The sequence below is a fragment of the Astatotilapia calliptera genome, chromosome 17, assembly GCF_900246225.1.
Source record: "Astatotilapia calliptera chromosome 17, fAstCal1.2, whole genome shotgun sequence".
Taxonomy (NCBI): domain Eukaryota; kingdom Metazoa; phylum Chordata; class Actinopteri; order Cichliformes; family Cichlidae; genus Astatotilapia; species Astatotilapia calliptera.
In genome coordinates, this window is record NC_039318.1 from 17,058,919 (window position 1) to 17,075,284 (window position 16,366).

Sequence of the window (16,366 nt, forward strand, 5' to 3'; positions counted from 1 at the left end):
CAGAGTTTGAGGGCAACATTTGGACCTGTGGTTGTTACAGCATTCATCTTGTAAGCTTGTTTAATTAAATGGGTCATGAGCTTTGACCTTTAACCTTCTGTTCCACCTAGTTCATTAAAATTTTATACATCATCAGAAGTTTCTATTCATTATTTAGATTATATAATAATTCAGAGTTTTTTTTAACCTTTCTTAGTTGTTGGTTCATAAATATTTGACTTATTATTTTCCTGACACAGTTTGGTAAACATTTGTGCTTGATGGGAACATCCAGGTTCAAATGTAAACTGCACATTAAAACTCATTTTGGCTCTTCAGCAGTTTATGTTGAAAGAAAATTTTGTTACAGTTTAACACAAACTATGTTCATTTTTGACACGTTATTCAAATAAAGACCTGATAAATCCTTGTTTAATTTTTGCTGACTTCTGTTTTTTTATTGGGAAATAACATCATAGGTTTCCATGCTTAAAGGTATTGTGCTTTGTTTTGATTTTTTACGTATGTCACTATTTGTGTTTTCTGACATACTTTGATGAGCTTCCATATGTCAAGTCATGTTTTAATAAGTTTTTCTAGGTGGTTAATTCGGGTTTATTTTAAGAAATATTTTCTCTCATGAGTTCTATGAACTGTGTATAAAAATATATACAATTAAATGTTTTCAGAATTAATGAGCCTCCATAGTTCTGATATACTTTATTTATTTATTTATTGGAGAGTTGTTTATAAACGTTTTGTCTTTTTGACCTTTTAGTAAGTCCAAACATTTAGTCCAGTTAATTCTAGATGTTTGTGTTCATCATTGCGATTCAATTATTATCAAAGGGCTTTAATGGGTTTCCAAACTTATTAAAAATTAAATAATATTGTTTTAAATATTAATATGTCCCCATATTCTTAAGAAAGATAGATAGATTATAAAATGTTTTCAGAAAGCTCCAGGGAGTTCTCATTATTTGTTTTTACTTATAGGGTTGTATTGTGCTTCCATTTAAGTCCATTCATCCATCCATTGTGTACCCCACCCCATAACAGCTGTAACTGGCACTAGCTCTCCACAACCAGGTATTTTTTTTTCTTTTATCTAATTTTTTTATTTTTGATCTTTAATGCACTTCCATGATTTTGATATTAGGTTCAGTTTTGTTTTACTTTTTCATTTTATTTGAAGGCTTCAAATAAGCTTACATTATCTATTTTTATTTACTATTTATACATCCCATTAGTTGTATTTTTTTCAGGGGGGTATATTGGGCTTCCGTATGTTTCAAAATTTGTTGTCCAGATTTTGACTTACTGCAATTGTTTTATTTATTATTTAAGTTCTAATGTCTTTATGGGCTTCCATAAATTCAGTCGAATTTACACCTATGTTGTTTTTGTAATGTTTTAGAGGCGTTAATGGTCTTCCATACATGTTGGAGGTTTTATAAACTATTGATCCGCTTCACGCTGGCATCCTTTCTCTCAGATGTTTTGTTCATGATCAGATTTAATTATTGATGAGGCTCCGTATGGAGCTCTTATATAAACTGTGTCTTTATTGAAACATCTGAAGCTCTTTGTGTCCGGTTTCTCCGGCTGTTTCTCTGATATTTTTCCGGCTTTTTGGAAGAACATCAGACGGCAGTGAGCCTCAGATTGGGGATGCAGGCTCCTTCCCTCCCCCTACCAGAGGACAAAGACTAAAATGGGTCAGACTCAGGAGACAAGCAGCAGATCCTCCGCACCAGCCATCATGTAACGTCCTCCATCCTCTGCAGGCGGAGAACAGCCGGGTTCGTTATTAAGACAACAGAAACGCGTCCTCTGCCTTCTTTTTGTTTGAGCATCATGTCCTGTCGGGACGGCTGAGGCTTCTTACTGGAACTAAGCTGGTTTGAACAAACACCGACTCATCACATCACATCGCACTGACCGCCGGAGGGACGATGGAGGCGGCGCCGAGGTAATCTGTGTCCCCGCTGACCGCTCAGGTAACAAAACGCATTTCGGCCGCTTCGTGTCCCAATTAGGCTCCATTACCGCACCAGTAAAACCAGTACAGGGCAGGTTTGAAGGGCAGGTGCTGTGTGCAGCAACACATTAGCTTCGTGCTAAGACTCCAGCTTATAGATGCGGTCATGTGTGCAGCGCATTTCATTTATTACACACTTTATTACAGATTTTTGGCCTTGAGCTCAGGCTCAGCCCGGGCAGGTGCTCTCAAGTTCTTATTATCCAAAAGGAGCTGAGAGAACAACAGCTGCAGTTCTTCTGACGTCCAGCAGGGGCTCCACAGAGTCAGTCCCCATAGACTCCCATGTTATAAATTGACGTTTATTTCCTCTCTTAATAACAGCTGGGATATCTGTGTGACGTCATCCTGTGTTCTGCTGTTGATGTGATGTATGGATGGAGTCAGTGCCTCAATCATAGATTTTATATAAAAGATGGAATAGCTGCTGGAGCTTGAGCTTTTTCACTGTCGCAGTTTTTGGCTCATGGGCTAATGACTTGTGATTGGCAAGTCTGATTCTAATAACAGGCAAAATTTACAAAAAGATCTTTGAGTTTTATTTAGTTAAACTTGAAACTATAGTCTGAAATCAGAAAAGTATCACAGAAGTCACAGTTTTGGCTTTTTATACTGTTAATAAGGTTCAGGTTTTAGATCTCTAAAATTGGACTTTTTTATTTATTCATTTTTCAGGTAGCAACTTTTAGCCATGCAGGTAATTTACACTTAGCCCTAAACTCACTTATTTAAACTCTGTTGAAGTTTAATGTCAGACTAAAGTTTATTACAGTGAACTAAGACTAAGAAGACATTAGTTAAAAATTAAAACTACTTCTTCTCCTTTTACTTTTTTTAATGCCTGAACAGCCCCTGAGTTGTCATGTTGTCAGAGTCATGAAACCGGCTCTGTGAGGTTATTACATCACTATTCTGCTTTTACATCAATGATGCATTTTGTTAAGCTCTGTGCTAGTTTTAGTTGATTACAGCCTTATTGTACACTATAAGCATAGTGAGTTATTTTCCTGATTTAGTGGTAAGATAACTCGACAGGTTGTGAAATTGTTGTTGATTTCTTTAGGCTTTTATGTGGACATGATAGTATGTGAGGAGGCTGTATATGACATGGAAGAATACACCCCATGACATTCTTATGTTTTTAATTAACTTTGTTGCAGATTTTACGAAATTAAAGACTAAATTAAAAAACATAAAATATATAGAGATTAAACTCACCTCTAACTCTGGTTTGTTAGAATTTCTCTTTCTAAAAAAAAAAAAAAAAAACTAATAAAATGATCACCATGACAGTCCTCCCAGATGTTACAGGAAAGGTTCATCCAAGCACCCATTAAAATGAGGACTAGCGAGATTATATACCACGTTCTGATGTGGATTTCTAAAAAGATGAAGTCATATTTGGAGTTAGTGAAGTCGAGTTAGTTGACATATAATGATGTGCTGCCTGGTGGCTACTTACAGACTCATGGTTAAGCTAGTATAACACATTAGCACAGGGAAGATGGAGAATGAGGGTTAAACTGCTGTGAGTAAAAGTTCATGCTGAGGGTTCCTGTTGAGTAGAGGACGATGCTGACATAAAAACAGGGTCATCATGTTGTCGTGAATAAGGAGCACTAATCTGTCTGATAGTGGCTCAGATAACAGCAGCTGTAAAGCTGATAGGAGAGCAGCCGTAGCAGAAAAACAGGCTAAAGTCCTGCTCTGTGGACTGTGGACCCACAGAGCTGCTGAGCATCTAAAGGAGGACTGTTCACACGGTCGGTGAGTTTCTGCTCTTAATTATTAAATACTCAAAACTCTTTATACAAACTAACATGTTAAGTAGGCTGTACATGGAAACAAGGTCCTCTTCATCTTCTGTACTTGTGCAATGGGAGCTGGATTTATTCCACCAAATCCAAACGATGATCTTTCAACTATATTTAAATTTTTGAGGACGTGGATGAGATCACAGTAAAGCAAATGTGGTAAAAAAGATGAGTGTAAATTTTGCTTATGTAGCCAAAAACACTGCGTTTTTAATGTGCTTAGCAGACACACCACAGAGAAGCATCCCAGCAGCAGCCTAAAGTCACGCCAGGTGTACTTTTTAATAGGCTCTGCATCAGGCTGCACGGAGCAGAAGTGGGCAGGAAGTGACAAACAGGAACTACAAAGTGAATTTGATGTGTTTTAGAAATAAATGCCCGCTTGCACATGACAAAAGTCAGTTGGAGACTCAATGCGAAAATGTGCACCTGGTTTACTTCCAGGATTCTCCACGAGACGCCTCAGGATGCTACAGGAAAAGTGCACACAGTATCATACTGTATAGAGTCTAATTCTAAACCTCCTCACCTGTAATGATCTTTCACATGAACATCAAGGCAGTTTGAAACAGAGGTTGAGGTTGGAGTGCACAGTGTAAGTGGTAATGGACGTGTTCTCAGAATCTTTCGATTACACCCCCCGTGAGTAAACGTGATAATCAGGATGTAGAACACTTTGTGACGTGAGATTAATGTTTACCTCATCACAGATAACACCTGAGTTAATAAGAGCTGTAAGGAGTAATATGTAATCACAGTCCTCTTTTCTACCATCTTAGCAGTATAGAAAAACTTAAATATGGTGAAATCCACCTTTAAGGGGCTTCTGATGTCCTCATCAGTCTAATCAGGGGCTCTCTAAGTTTTGATGACTTCATCGATTCGTAGATCCTTTGATTCTCTTGTGCAATATTATTTTTAAAAAGTGCTGCTAACATTTTTAGTGCTATGCAGCTGACACCCAGCTGTATTTAACCATGAAACAAATCAGCTAGTTAAATTACAGGCATGACTTAAAGGCCTGGATGACAAAACTGAGGTTATGGTACTCGACTCTATCTTTAAAAAAATGGTGTCTAACTAGATGTTTACTCTGGATGGAGTCCAGCAACACTGTCAGGAACCTCTGAGCCATTCTTAATCAAGACATATAGGACTGCTGTGTGGACATAAATTTTCTTTTTTTCTTTTTTTTGTGGGGGGGGGGGGGGGGGGGGGGGGTAGCTTTTATTGCAGTAAAACAATGGCGAAAAGACAGGAACGCTACGACAACTACAAGACATGCAGCAAAAAGCCTTGGGGCACATTTAAACCCAGGTCTTTGCATTAGCCCCACAGGACATAGATCACCTGCTCTACCCAGTGAGCTAAACCATCGCTCACACTGGTCTGGTTAAACATTAACTGTAGATGAATGTGACATACAGTATTGGATGCAGGATGCACTTTAAAACCACTCATTGGAGATGGATCGGTTATACCCTTAAAGAATGTGATGCGGTGCGACAGGTGCATTTTATATTTGACCTGTTCTGTAAGCATCCACCTTTGAAATACACAGCTGAATGAACCTGAGCTACAACCATGTGGTGACTTGAAATAGCCTTATGAACATGTACCATTGCTGGAACAGGAAATATATATGCAGGATGTCAGGTGAAGCAGAATGGGCCCTCTTTAAGGATCTATGTCAGATTTTCAGTCACAACAATTTATGTAAAAGATTTTTGCACTTCTGTCTGTAAGCGTCAACCACTGGAGTGGAAAAATGAAACACTGAAAACATGATTCCTCTAATGCAGCGGTCCCCAACCTTTTTTGCGCCACGGACCGGTTTATGCCCGACAATATTTTCATGGACCGGCCTTTAGGTGTCGCGGATAAATGCAACAGAATAAAACTAGTACTGGTACCGAAAAAAAGAAAATTTATTCATAACACAAATGAAAAGACCCAGGAAAACCGAGTAAACGATAAAAACGATAACAAAATAATGCTGAAAACCGATAAAAACCCTGAAAACTATACATTTCACACCTGAGCCTCAACTCTCACGGACCGGTGCGGACCGAGGCCCGGGGGTTGGGGACCGCTGCTCTAATGTTTAGCTCAGGCCCCAACAGTGCGTCAATCCCCAAAGACTCTCATATTAAATGTACAGCCTGCTGTGGTCTCTGTAGGTTTAAAGTTTCCATTATTAGAGGTGTGGCCTCTTTTCCTTTTCCTTAATTTTGATGCAGCGCTGGAATAGCTTTAGATTAGCGGTCTGAATGCTTCTTCCACCACATTTTTCTCTCTGATTCAAACATCTTTCTGACCTCGTTCAGTAGTAATCTAAAAAAAGAAGCTGCCCCGCCACCTCCTTCAGGAACAGCTTCCATTTTTAGGTTTCTATTTTCTCTCCACAGATCTAATTTTGCTCTCTTTGTGGTCCAAGACAGATCTGGGACTCTGAGACATCCTGACAAGGGTTTGAAGTCTCAGACAAAGTCCAAGAAAGACTTAATAAGATGTACTAAAAGGTTTGACTTAAAACAATGGTTCCAAAAAAATCCACCTGACGTTTCCTGCCCTTTTTTCTCGTTCAGTGTCATCTTGCCTCTGTTGTTCTGAGTGTTTGCTGTGAATAATATCATTGATTAAACTTTAATAACAGTGGGTTTGTGCTCTGCAGTTCATCTCTGTGGATTTCTGCTGTCCTGCTCTGCACACCGAGGCCTTTCTGATCTGAGTACGCCCACTGCAGCCATGACCCCTCCCACCTCTGAACGACCCTTGGGGACGCTCATGCTGTTCGTTTACGCTGCTTTCACATTCATAGTGATGATATCACTTCCCGTGTCAGCACTGGAACCGGAGACGTGTTTCTCCAGGCAGCACCAGAGCGCCATAGTCGACGTCAGGCTGTCGCTAAACAGACCGACAACAGCCATGGATGCCCGGGTGGTCCACTCTGAGCGGGATTGCGTCCTCGCCTGCTGCTCAGAGGAAGTCAAACCAGGTGAGCAGAGTGAATGGGGAACTTGGGGGTCAAAGGTTATGTTTTTTAAAGATATGTTTAAAAAAAACTGTGTCTGAACCATGAAGCATGAAGCATGTAGCTAAAGTAAAAGCACTCATTAGTCTATCCATAATATTATTGGATAATACTAATCCAGTTAAAGCTTTAAAATAAATGGTATGGAGTATAAAGTAATGTACTGGCATCTAAAGTCTGGTAGAAGTGGAAGCAGCATAAAATAGAAATACTGTACTTCAGTAAGAAGTACAGCTTTAAAAAGCATTACTTAAGGAAATTTACAAAAGCCAGCAGCGTCTGTAGGGACCAATTATAAATGGTGGGCTGGTGCCACCCTATGCTCATTCCATCCATTTACACCCCTGCAAAATCATCACCAGGATCTATAGAAACAACAGCAATGACTGTATGTCCAAGATACCTTTGTATAGTGCTCAGGAAAGCCTGAGAACTGAGGTCACGCTGGCCCTGGTGGTGAAAGTTTTGGGTAATTTGTGCAGATTGTAAATTTAAATATTTACCTTCAAAACCAGACATAAGAAAAATCAAAGCTTCATTAAAGGGGAGCTGCTCTTCTTGATTCATCATGTATACCTAATTTAGTCAGAGAAAGTATAACCCAGGTTACTGGCTTTGACGGCCACATGTAACCATCTAAAGACTATATCTGGTTTTTGGTCAGTGTTTTTTTTTTTTCCTGTAACCATCACTACCGTGGGATATATCACAGTTTCTCTATAGTAGGCTCATCAGTCTCAAAGGTCACAGCAGACCACTATAAGCCAAAAACTGTGACTCAAAAAAGTGAAAGGAAAAAACTAACTTTGTGTTTCTGAAGGTGCTAAATGCAACATGGTGGTTTTCAACGGGAACAAACACGCTGGTGATGAGAACTGCTTCCTGTTCCACTGTCAGATGGAGCAGGACTGTCCTTTAACGAAGGCTCAGGAGGGCATCAACACCTATGACATCTACAAAGGTACGTCAGATACTCATTGTAAACACAGAAAATGACTTTAATAATGATGATTAAATGCATGATGAACAAAGACATGAGTGACCCAGCTTTGCATACATTCAGCTTCGGATTCTTGAAGATTTTTAATAAGTAAATTTAAGCCAAAACTAGAAGTATTATTGATTAGTTTAGAAAATAGTTTTCATTTTTCACCGTAGGATCTTCACTTCATTATTATTAAAAAACAAAAACAAAAGCAAAATTAATGATAATGATATTATGTTGATACCTGTGGAAGATCAGTCACGTTCATCAATTACCCTCCCCACACACATTTTTGGCTGTGCGTTCTGTGTGGAGTTTGTATGGGTTTTCTCCAGGGCTTCCTCCCACAGTCCAAAGACATGCAATTAGTGGGGTTAGGTTAATCTGTGATTCTAAATCCGGTCTTTAAGTGATGTTGTGATGAATCCTGCTTCCGGGTCCAAACTACTCTGCGTTTAATAAGGCTGTTGTGTTTTTAACGTTTTAATTAGTGCTGTCAGCGTTAATCTTGTTAAAATGACGTTAACGCCATAACCCCATTAACGCAGCAAATCTCTGTTAGCGAGTTAACGCGGATCGTCCCGTGTGTGGGGCTGCACGGCGACAACGCATTAACACGTTTAGCTCGTTAACGTGTTAGTGCCATGCAACCCCACGCACGGGGCGATCCGTGCTAACTTGCTAACAGAGATTTGCTGCGTTAATGCGGTTATGGCGTTAACGTCATTTTAACGAGATTAATGCTGTCAGCACTAGTTTTAATGCTTTCATCTTGTTCTATATAATCCCAAAAAAGCCCCTAAAAACAGTCAGTGATCACTGTCAGCCTCTCAATTTTTATTACTGCTATTAATTTTAAAGCACAGTTTTTAAAACCTTGCGATGTAACTACAACCCAGTCAATGCAGCAGTATATTAATTACTAACCGCGTATTGTGGATGGATTATCTCAGTTGTTCTCCTGACTGAAGTTTGGTCCATTTACAGAATCCTGCCATGCGATTGCATTTATCCCTAACCATCGGGAACCCTCACGTTACCTTTTATTGAGTGGAAAAAAGTTAGTGTTCGTCCTCCAGCGTCAATGATTATATTATGCTAATATAGCTGTGTCGCTAGCGATCACCTAGTACATCATTATATACCAGCTAGTCAAGCTTCAGTAACCCAACAAAACATCCCTGCTGTTTACTTTCCTGTGATAGTAAAGGTGATAACAGAGCTGTACGTCTTAATTTGTTTTCAAAAATATCTCAGTCAGAACATGGTATATTCTATTTAGATGCTAACTCACTGCTAACTTCTAACTCCATTAAATTTCATAAATTCTATTTTCATGAATGCCTGGATGTTAAACTTAATTGTTACCCCTAGTAGAGCAGTAATGTTGATCATTTTATTACAGATGAAAGAATTTAGACAGTTTTTCAACTCTCAGTAATGCCGCAGTGATCGTTAGTCTTAGGGACCTGCAGCGTAGTTTGGGCCCAGACATAGCTAATGACGGCAGACTTAAAGACTTTAGGTGCAAATGTGATCACGACTGGTTGACTGTCTCTTCGTGTTAGCCCTTTGCATGTCTGGGATAGGCTCCAGACCCTGCCCCTGCAACCCTGAACTAGATAAGTGGAAGGGAATGGATGAATAATTAAACTCAAAATACAACTACATAGAGGTCCATAACCATAACATTAGCAAATAATATACAATGTTATCATATATGTGCATTATTGATGTCCTATTTTCAAATATCATGGTTATCATAAATATCTTCACCTGTATATAAAAGAATAATAATTTTAAATATTAATGTGTCAAATTTCCTGTATCATGAAAGATAATTAACAAGCACCTGAACAAACATTTTAAATGATGGGGTATATTTTATGTCATGGAGTTTTTTCCCCAGAGAGTTAACAGACAGTATGGTTCTTTCACAGAAGGCATGTAGTTAAGGCTCCAGTGAGATTTGAACTCACGACCCCTGGTTTACAAGACCAGTGCTCTAACCCCTGAGCTATGGAGCCCTATATGTCAGTGTGAGACACACCTGTAATATGTGACATACCACTAAACCCAAACCGTTCATGAATGGTTGTTACCAAATTGGATCAAATGTCAGTATAATTGTTTTTTAGCCTTCTAAAACTCACTTTTTCTTGTTTGTGTTGAATTTTGGATGATTGTGGATTTTTGCTGCCCCCTGCTGACCAAACAATTCTATACAAATCTTTAAGTTTATGTCTTTGTGTTTTCTTTCCTGCACAGGTTTACTTCATCCAACCACTGTGAGACCTCCCACCACTACCACCATCACAACCACTACCACACTGGCACCAACTACGCCAACAACTGCACAACCAACAACCCCAAAAACTATAACAACAACAATGCCACCAACCACTATCACAATGACAACAACCACTACCACAACACAACCGACAACCACTACCTTACCATCAACCACAACCTCAACCCCTACCTCCACCTCCACCCCCACCCCCACACCTCCACCCATCATCATAATTGCCACAATGGCAGCAGTGACCTCATCACCCACCACTGCAAAAGCATCACCTCTTTCCACCACCTCCATAAAAAAGCCTAACAAAACCACCAAAAAGCAAACTAAAACCTCCAGGAAAGGAAAAATTCATCCTATCAGCATCACCACCACCCAGCCAACTCATACTTCAACTCCCACCACAACCCCAAACACCACCCCCACCACCACTCCAACCACCTCACTTCCTGTTGTAACAATGAACAAGGAGGCCAAATACAGAACTACCGAAAAACTTCAGCCAAACACTGAAACCACCACGACCACGACTACAACACTTCCAACCACCACAACACCTCTAACCACCACACTTTCAACTACCACAACTACCACAACAACCACAACCACACCTCCAACCACCACCACTACTATTCCGTCAACTACCACCACAAACCCCCCTACTCCTCCTTCAACAACCACTACCACAACAACAACTACCACCACCACCACCACTGAGGTGCCCACCACCAGGACAACGCCCGCGGCGACTCTTTTAATTGTCCCCAAAGGTGCTGTTCAGTCTGACCACATCCTCCAGAATTCAAGTGCTGCCAGAGGCAAAGGGATAGCAGCACATGGAGCAATGAAAAGCGGCATGGTGGCATTTGTGGTGCTGGTGCTTGCCATCCTCACAATGGCCCTCGCCATTGGAGGCCGCAAAGCAATGGAGTCTTTCGACAGACGCCACTACACGAGACTGGAACTCAATGATCTGCACTACGAGGTGTGACAAGGAAAACGTTACAAGGACGGAAGCCCAGAGGGGCAGTGAGATTTATTGAATTTATTAAATTAGTTTAATAGCACAAAGTTACATAATAATGGAGCACCTACATCACCTCCTGAAAGGTTTGTCATACTGTGGAGAACACTGGATTGTGATTGGCCGGAGAGTACACATAATATTTAGTTTCTTTGCATTTAAAACAGCTGTCACTTTTTGATCTTCTAAAAAATAGCGCACTGCTTTGCTAGCAACATTTTTTTCTGTTGTTTTTAACACCCAAACCACCAATGTTATGTAAAAGACAGACACAGATATTGATATTACCTGTTGGTTTGTGACCATTGCCATGTTGCTATTTTAAAACTGGAGGCAAGCTGAAAGAGAAACCAAGGGGTGCTGTGTGTTCATACTTTAGTAACTTTTTTCTAAGTAGAGAAATTATGGCCTCCATGCTGTTTCAGCTAGCACTATCTAAAACTCATGAGTGCCATTTCAATTAACATCTGAAAACAAAATTTCCTGCATATGTTTGGGTTTTGACAGAGATCATTTTAAAAAAGATTGGTCATAAGACCAATTTTGAGGAAAGAAAAACCCTGTAAAAGCTAAGCTAAGCTGGCTTAGCTAGCTGAACTTTATGTTTATAACAATAGTGAACAAACTCCGCCCATTCCAGATTTTCTAACAAAGAAGTCATTCAACAAACTCACCAGTCACATGATTTTTAAAGTCTTCACTGTTGATTATTTCAGCTTTATTCACCTTAAGTGACCATGTCCATCTTTTATATACAGTCAGTAGGTAAAGTACAAAGATGACAACCTCATTCCATTTCAGACTCCGCCTCCTTAAACTCATCACAGACCAATCATGGACTTCATACCTTAATTTTTCTGTTATTGGTGTTAACAAAAGAAAAAGATGGTAGACTTATATTGAAAAGTTCTCACAATGAAGACAAAATATCTCTTAATTTAAAAACTATTCTTAGAATTTATTTGAGGTGTTTTTGTTTTGTGAAAAAAAAATCAAACTTTGAGATATTTTTTGGGCTTTTATGTTTTTAGATTATTTGACTTCTCATGAGACAAATTCCTCAGTTGTTACTTGATCTTTTTAAGTCTTGTGCAACAAGTGATAGTGCAACTTTGAAGCAGCCTTCAGACTTTAGGCGGTAACACTGCCCTTCTGTGGCCTCTCAGATCACATAATGAACTCAGAGTTCTGCTGGGAAGCTCATTGGTCCAAAACTTCAGCTGACGATGGAACAAAGAACAAACAGCAATATTTTTACTCGTAGAAACTCAGGAAGCTTCTGAAGTGGACTGGCGAGAAGAAACTCTATACAAGCGGACTCTGATTCAGATTCTGGCCTTCTTCTGATTCGCCGTGGGGTCGCGGGGCCCTTTGTGTATACACCTGCATGTCTTCTTCCTCCCACACGCTTCAGCCATACGAGCCTGTGATTGCTTCTTAAATCACCTGACCGGTGTAGATGTCAGACTCACTCTCTCACTGTGGTGTTTTTGTATTTTGTATTTCACATGTGGATAAATATTCAAACGATGGATGCAATCCTTTGAAAATCGATGCACTATTGTATCCTGTTTTTTTGTTTTTTTTAATGACTATGATCTGCTGATTTTTTTTCATAAGTAAGAGGACACTTGCTGCGCACTATTTTCCTATAATGACGTTTGTATTGTACTGGATGTGCAGAAACGAGACTGCTATAGCGTCACTTCACCACCAGGTGGCAGCAGCAGCAGTCCGATAAACTGAAGCTGCACCAATAAGGCGTTTTCACTGATACTGCTCTGATTTTTACTTTGATTGTCTAATTAATAATTACATGGATGGTAATAGTTTGGTCTTGTTTTGTGAAGTGATGCTTTTGCATAAGTTTGAACTTTGATGTTTCGTTCTTGTAAGGATTAAAAAACTGTTGATTTTTGAAAAGTATCTGAGTCTGCAGATTTATTTTTGCTTGAGTGTGTTTGATTTTAAATAGAACCACTGTGATTTTTTATCGTCTGGGTGATCTACCAACAAATAATCAAAATTAATCTTGTAAAGTTGTTCCAAATTAAATAAAATTTCACATTTATCACAGCATCACATTTATTACTGTTCTGTATTAACCAAACTGGGAGAAGGTTCATTACAGCAACAAAAATAATCAGCCTGAGTCTGAGAAAAGTTTCCACCTGACCCATCTGTTTTTTAAATCTACAAAAACTTAAATATATGTCATGGAGCCATGCATGCTTCTACCTTCATATAATGTGTATTTTCAGAGTAACTTGCTGTCACAGTTAAGATTTATCTAACTTGTATTATAAGTTTTTGAGTATTTTTACTTCTTTCAGGGCTGAAAAAAAACCCCACATTTCATCTCTGTTAAAAACTGCAAACAAACTCCCAAAGGTCTCAGCCTTATGTTAGTGCAGATTTCTCATAAACTTGAGTTTTTGGTCGATGCTGTTCTTGATCAAGCTTCTTTTCTATCATGTCCAGCTGAGCTCCAACTTTGGACAAATTCTTGGTGCAGGTTAAACAGTTGAGAATTGTTTGAGAATTCCTCAAAATTTCAAGTTTTTATATTTTCACTTTTCCAGATATATTTATGTATGCTGCACAAAAATTATTTTGAAGAAGGTTAAATGTTTTTTTATGATTTAGTGAAGAACAGTCATAAGCATTTCACAAGTTTCAAAGACTTTTATTGGCCATAAATATGGCACAGGGCTAATATGTATGCAAAAAGTTAGCATTTACAGGGTCGACCCTTCTGTCTGTCAGTTTCTGGGCCCAAGATGGTGATCCTCCTGCTTTATCACGGTTCCAAGATTATCACTATTCGACTCAAAAACTAGCATAAAAAAATCCTCAGACTGATGATCTTCCAGGATGTCTTTTGTCTTGTGTCGCAAGATAAAAGTGGTAACTAAGAGGCTTCGAGATCATCAAATAAACATTTTGGATCCTTGGCCAGGAAGCTTCCCAAACTTCACATCAAGAATCTTTGCTTAGCACTGTAATATTTACTATAGTGGACTTAAATCATATATTATACTGACTCTCCTGTAAGTGTTTGAAACTGGATTTCTTACCATTGTTCTTCACTAGATCACAAACACGTACAAAAAAAGCTAGATAAAAACTGAAACAGCAAAATGTATATAAAACACTAAATATGTGGCACTGCGAAAAACCTTTGGTCATGACTGCATAAAAATAAACTTTAATACTCTAATGTGTTTCTGCTTGTGGCCTTCATTGGGGCCATCATAAATATAACAAACATCATATACATCTAACCAGAAGCATACTTACCTTATTACCCTTTGAAATGTTGCCTGTAATGTGTTTTATGATGACCCTGATGAAGTCCACAACCTCAACATTTGTAGTAAAGCTGTTTATTATGCAACAGGTGCTTCAGAGCTGCTGTCAACAGCGCTTGGCAGAAAGTGATCATCTGCTCAGTTTCAGGAATGATTTTGACTCCTAAAGAATCGTGGCTAAAAGATGAGCCTGGCATCAAATGTAGATAAAAAAAGAGACCTTTGCTCTGACTTCAGGGAGCAGCCACTGATCACACATGCTGACGTGAGTCTTGAAAGTTTACCCAGAATGCACTTTTAAAGTTTTATTCAGTGAATTATCATTAAACAGATCAAACATCCATGGTTTCAAATTTTGTTCCTGTTGCTCTGAATCTAGATAATAACAATAAATTGGTGCAGTTTATTCAAGTAATGATTTATCTCATGATACTGAAGCTCAAATGATTCAAGTTTTTAACAGAGCTTAAATGAGTTTTTCAGCACTTGAAATTTCATTTGGATATTCGCCATACTTACAAAAGTATCATCAAGTCTAAACCCAATCCTATGAACTCAGTCACTGATCAAATAGTGTGATGTATATTGTGGTTGAACTCATGACAGGCACATGATCAGGTATGTAGTAGTTAATGTGCTAACAAGTTACCTCATATTCCTGAGACTGTGAGGCAGTTTTGCTGACCTGGTGATTAAACCCTGAAATTTTTTAAATGAGATGCTTTCCTTTCCTCTTAGCAGGACATTTGAGTCCCGTCCACCTTGCTTGTAATTTTACAGTCCTGCTTTCACTTCCACATCTCCCACAGATACATTCATTAGATAAGACGAGAGTGATCCACACTTTATTAAATCAGCAAGAGGTTTTAGAAAAGCTGTTACTCTGAAATAGGAAGTGTACTCTGTAATCCGAGGCCTCACATCCTCATTGAACTTTCTCCTTCTGAAAGCTTTTGAGAAATCTTGCATTTTCTGATGTTTGAAACCTGAAACTGGGGCTGATGTTTCATGAATAAAATCTCAATAATAATAATGATAATAATGATAAAGCAATAATAATATTGTAAAAAGTTATTATCAACAGAACACTGAGATGTAAAAATTATAAATCCCAGAGTAATTTTCTTGTTTATATGCTACTGCTGCTACTTTCATGAAATTAATAAAATTCAAAGTTGCTTTTGGGGCGACCACAGGTTATCTGCCTCCATCTTGGCCTATCCCTATCATTTTTCTCCATCACCTCTTCATGTACTTCATTCTGCCTGGCAGCTCCATGTCTATCCACTGTTTCTTGTCTGCTGTTGCCCATCTCAACCTTGCATCTCTAAGGCATAAAACATTAAAATGCAAATCAAAAATAGAAAAATGCAACATGTAAACTTTATAGGGTGTGAAGAAACTGAGAAAACCTGAAATCAGATGCTATAGGTAAAAAGTGTAAAATTCCAAAATTTAGAAAGAAAATTTAGAATCAAAAGTGCTGTAAAATCTATCACATTATGTAGGTTTATTTACAATATCAGATTTCACACTTTTTAATAATCCACATAATGGTTTTTTTGTGTGAAAATCAAATAAAAGTGTCAGATTCATCTATATCTGTGATTATGGTGGGTTTCTGGTGAAAATGTGTTTCTTCTGATGTTTTATGGCATTACATAGACTTGGATTTTTAAGACATGTTGTGATGCAGCGATTTAACAAACAAAGGTGATTAAAAGCTTTTTACCAAATGACTGAATTTGGTATAAAAAAGCAGATATAGTATATAATGATTTCCTGAGCCCCCCTTGCCTTGTGCCACCTGATGTAAAACCCCTGGAAACGCCCCTGCCGTTGGATGATATTGGGGCCCTGTTTTGTGGGGCCC

General features: G+C 38.7%; 1 protein-coding gene and 1 non-coding gene across 4 annotated transcripts; one reads left to right on the forward strand and one right to left on the reverse strand.

The window, feature by feature from the left end:
* Window positions 1-1,429: 1,429 nt before the first annotated feature.
* Window positions 1,430-13,105, forward strand: mansc1 (MANSC domain containing 1). 3 transcript variants are annotated; one of them, XM_026146639.1, is made up of 4 exons: window positions 1,430-1,979; window positions 6,509-6,835; window positions 7,692-7,832; window positions 10,125-13,105. In XM_026146639.1, the coding sequence occupies exons 2-4, from the start codon at window positions 6,583-6,585 to the stop codon at window positions 11,147-11,149; spliced, it is 1,419 nt and encodes a 472-aa protein (XP_026002424.1). In that variant the 5' UTR covers window positions 1,430-1,979; window positions 6,509-6,582; the 3' UTR covers window positions 11,150-13,105. The 3 variants fall into 3 exon arrangements, with proteins under 3 accessions (XP_026002424.1, XP_026002426.1, XP_026002425.1); XM_026146641.1 differs by having other exon boundaries at window positions 1,430-1,951; XM_026146640.1 differs by lacking the exon at window positions 1,430-1,979 and having other exon boundaries at window positions 5,886-6,835.
* Window positions 9,811-9,883, reverse strand: trnat-ugu (transfer RNA threonine (anticodon UGU)). The gene has a single exon. It is a non-coding gene; the product is annotated as a tRNA-Thr (tRNA).
* Window positions 13,106-16,366: the final 3,261 nt, after the last annotated feature.

Bases quoted from the DNA above. Each gene is read 5' to 3' on its own strand.
- mansc1 (XM_026146639.1), top strand. From the start codon at position 6,583: ATGACCCCTCCCACCTCTGAACGACCCTTGGGGACGCTCATGCTGTTC. The intron at 6,836-7,691 runs GTGAGCAGAGTG...GTGTTTCTGAAG, and splicing joins CTCAGAGGAAGTCAAACCAG to GTGCTAAATGCAACATGGTG. The intron at 7,833-10,124 runs GTACGTCAGATA...TTTCCTGCACAG, and splicing joins CACCTATGACATCTACAAAG to GTTTACTTCATCCAACCACT.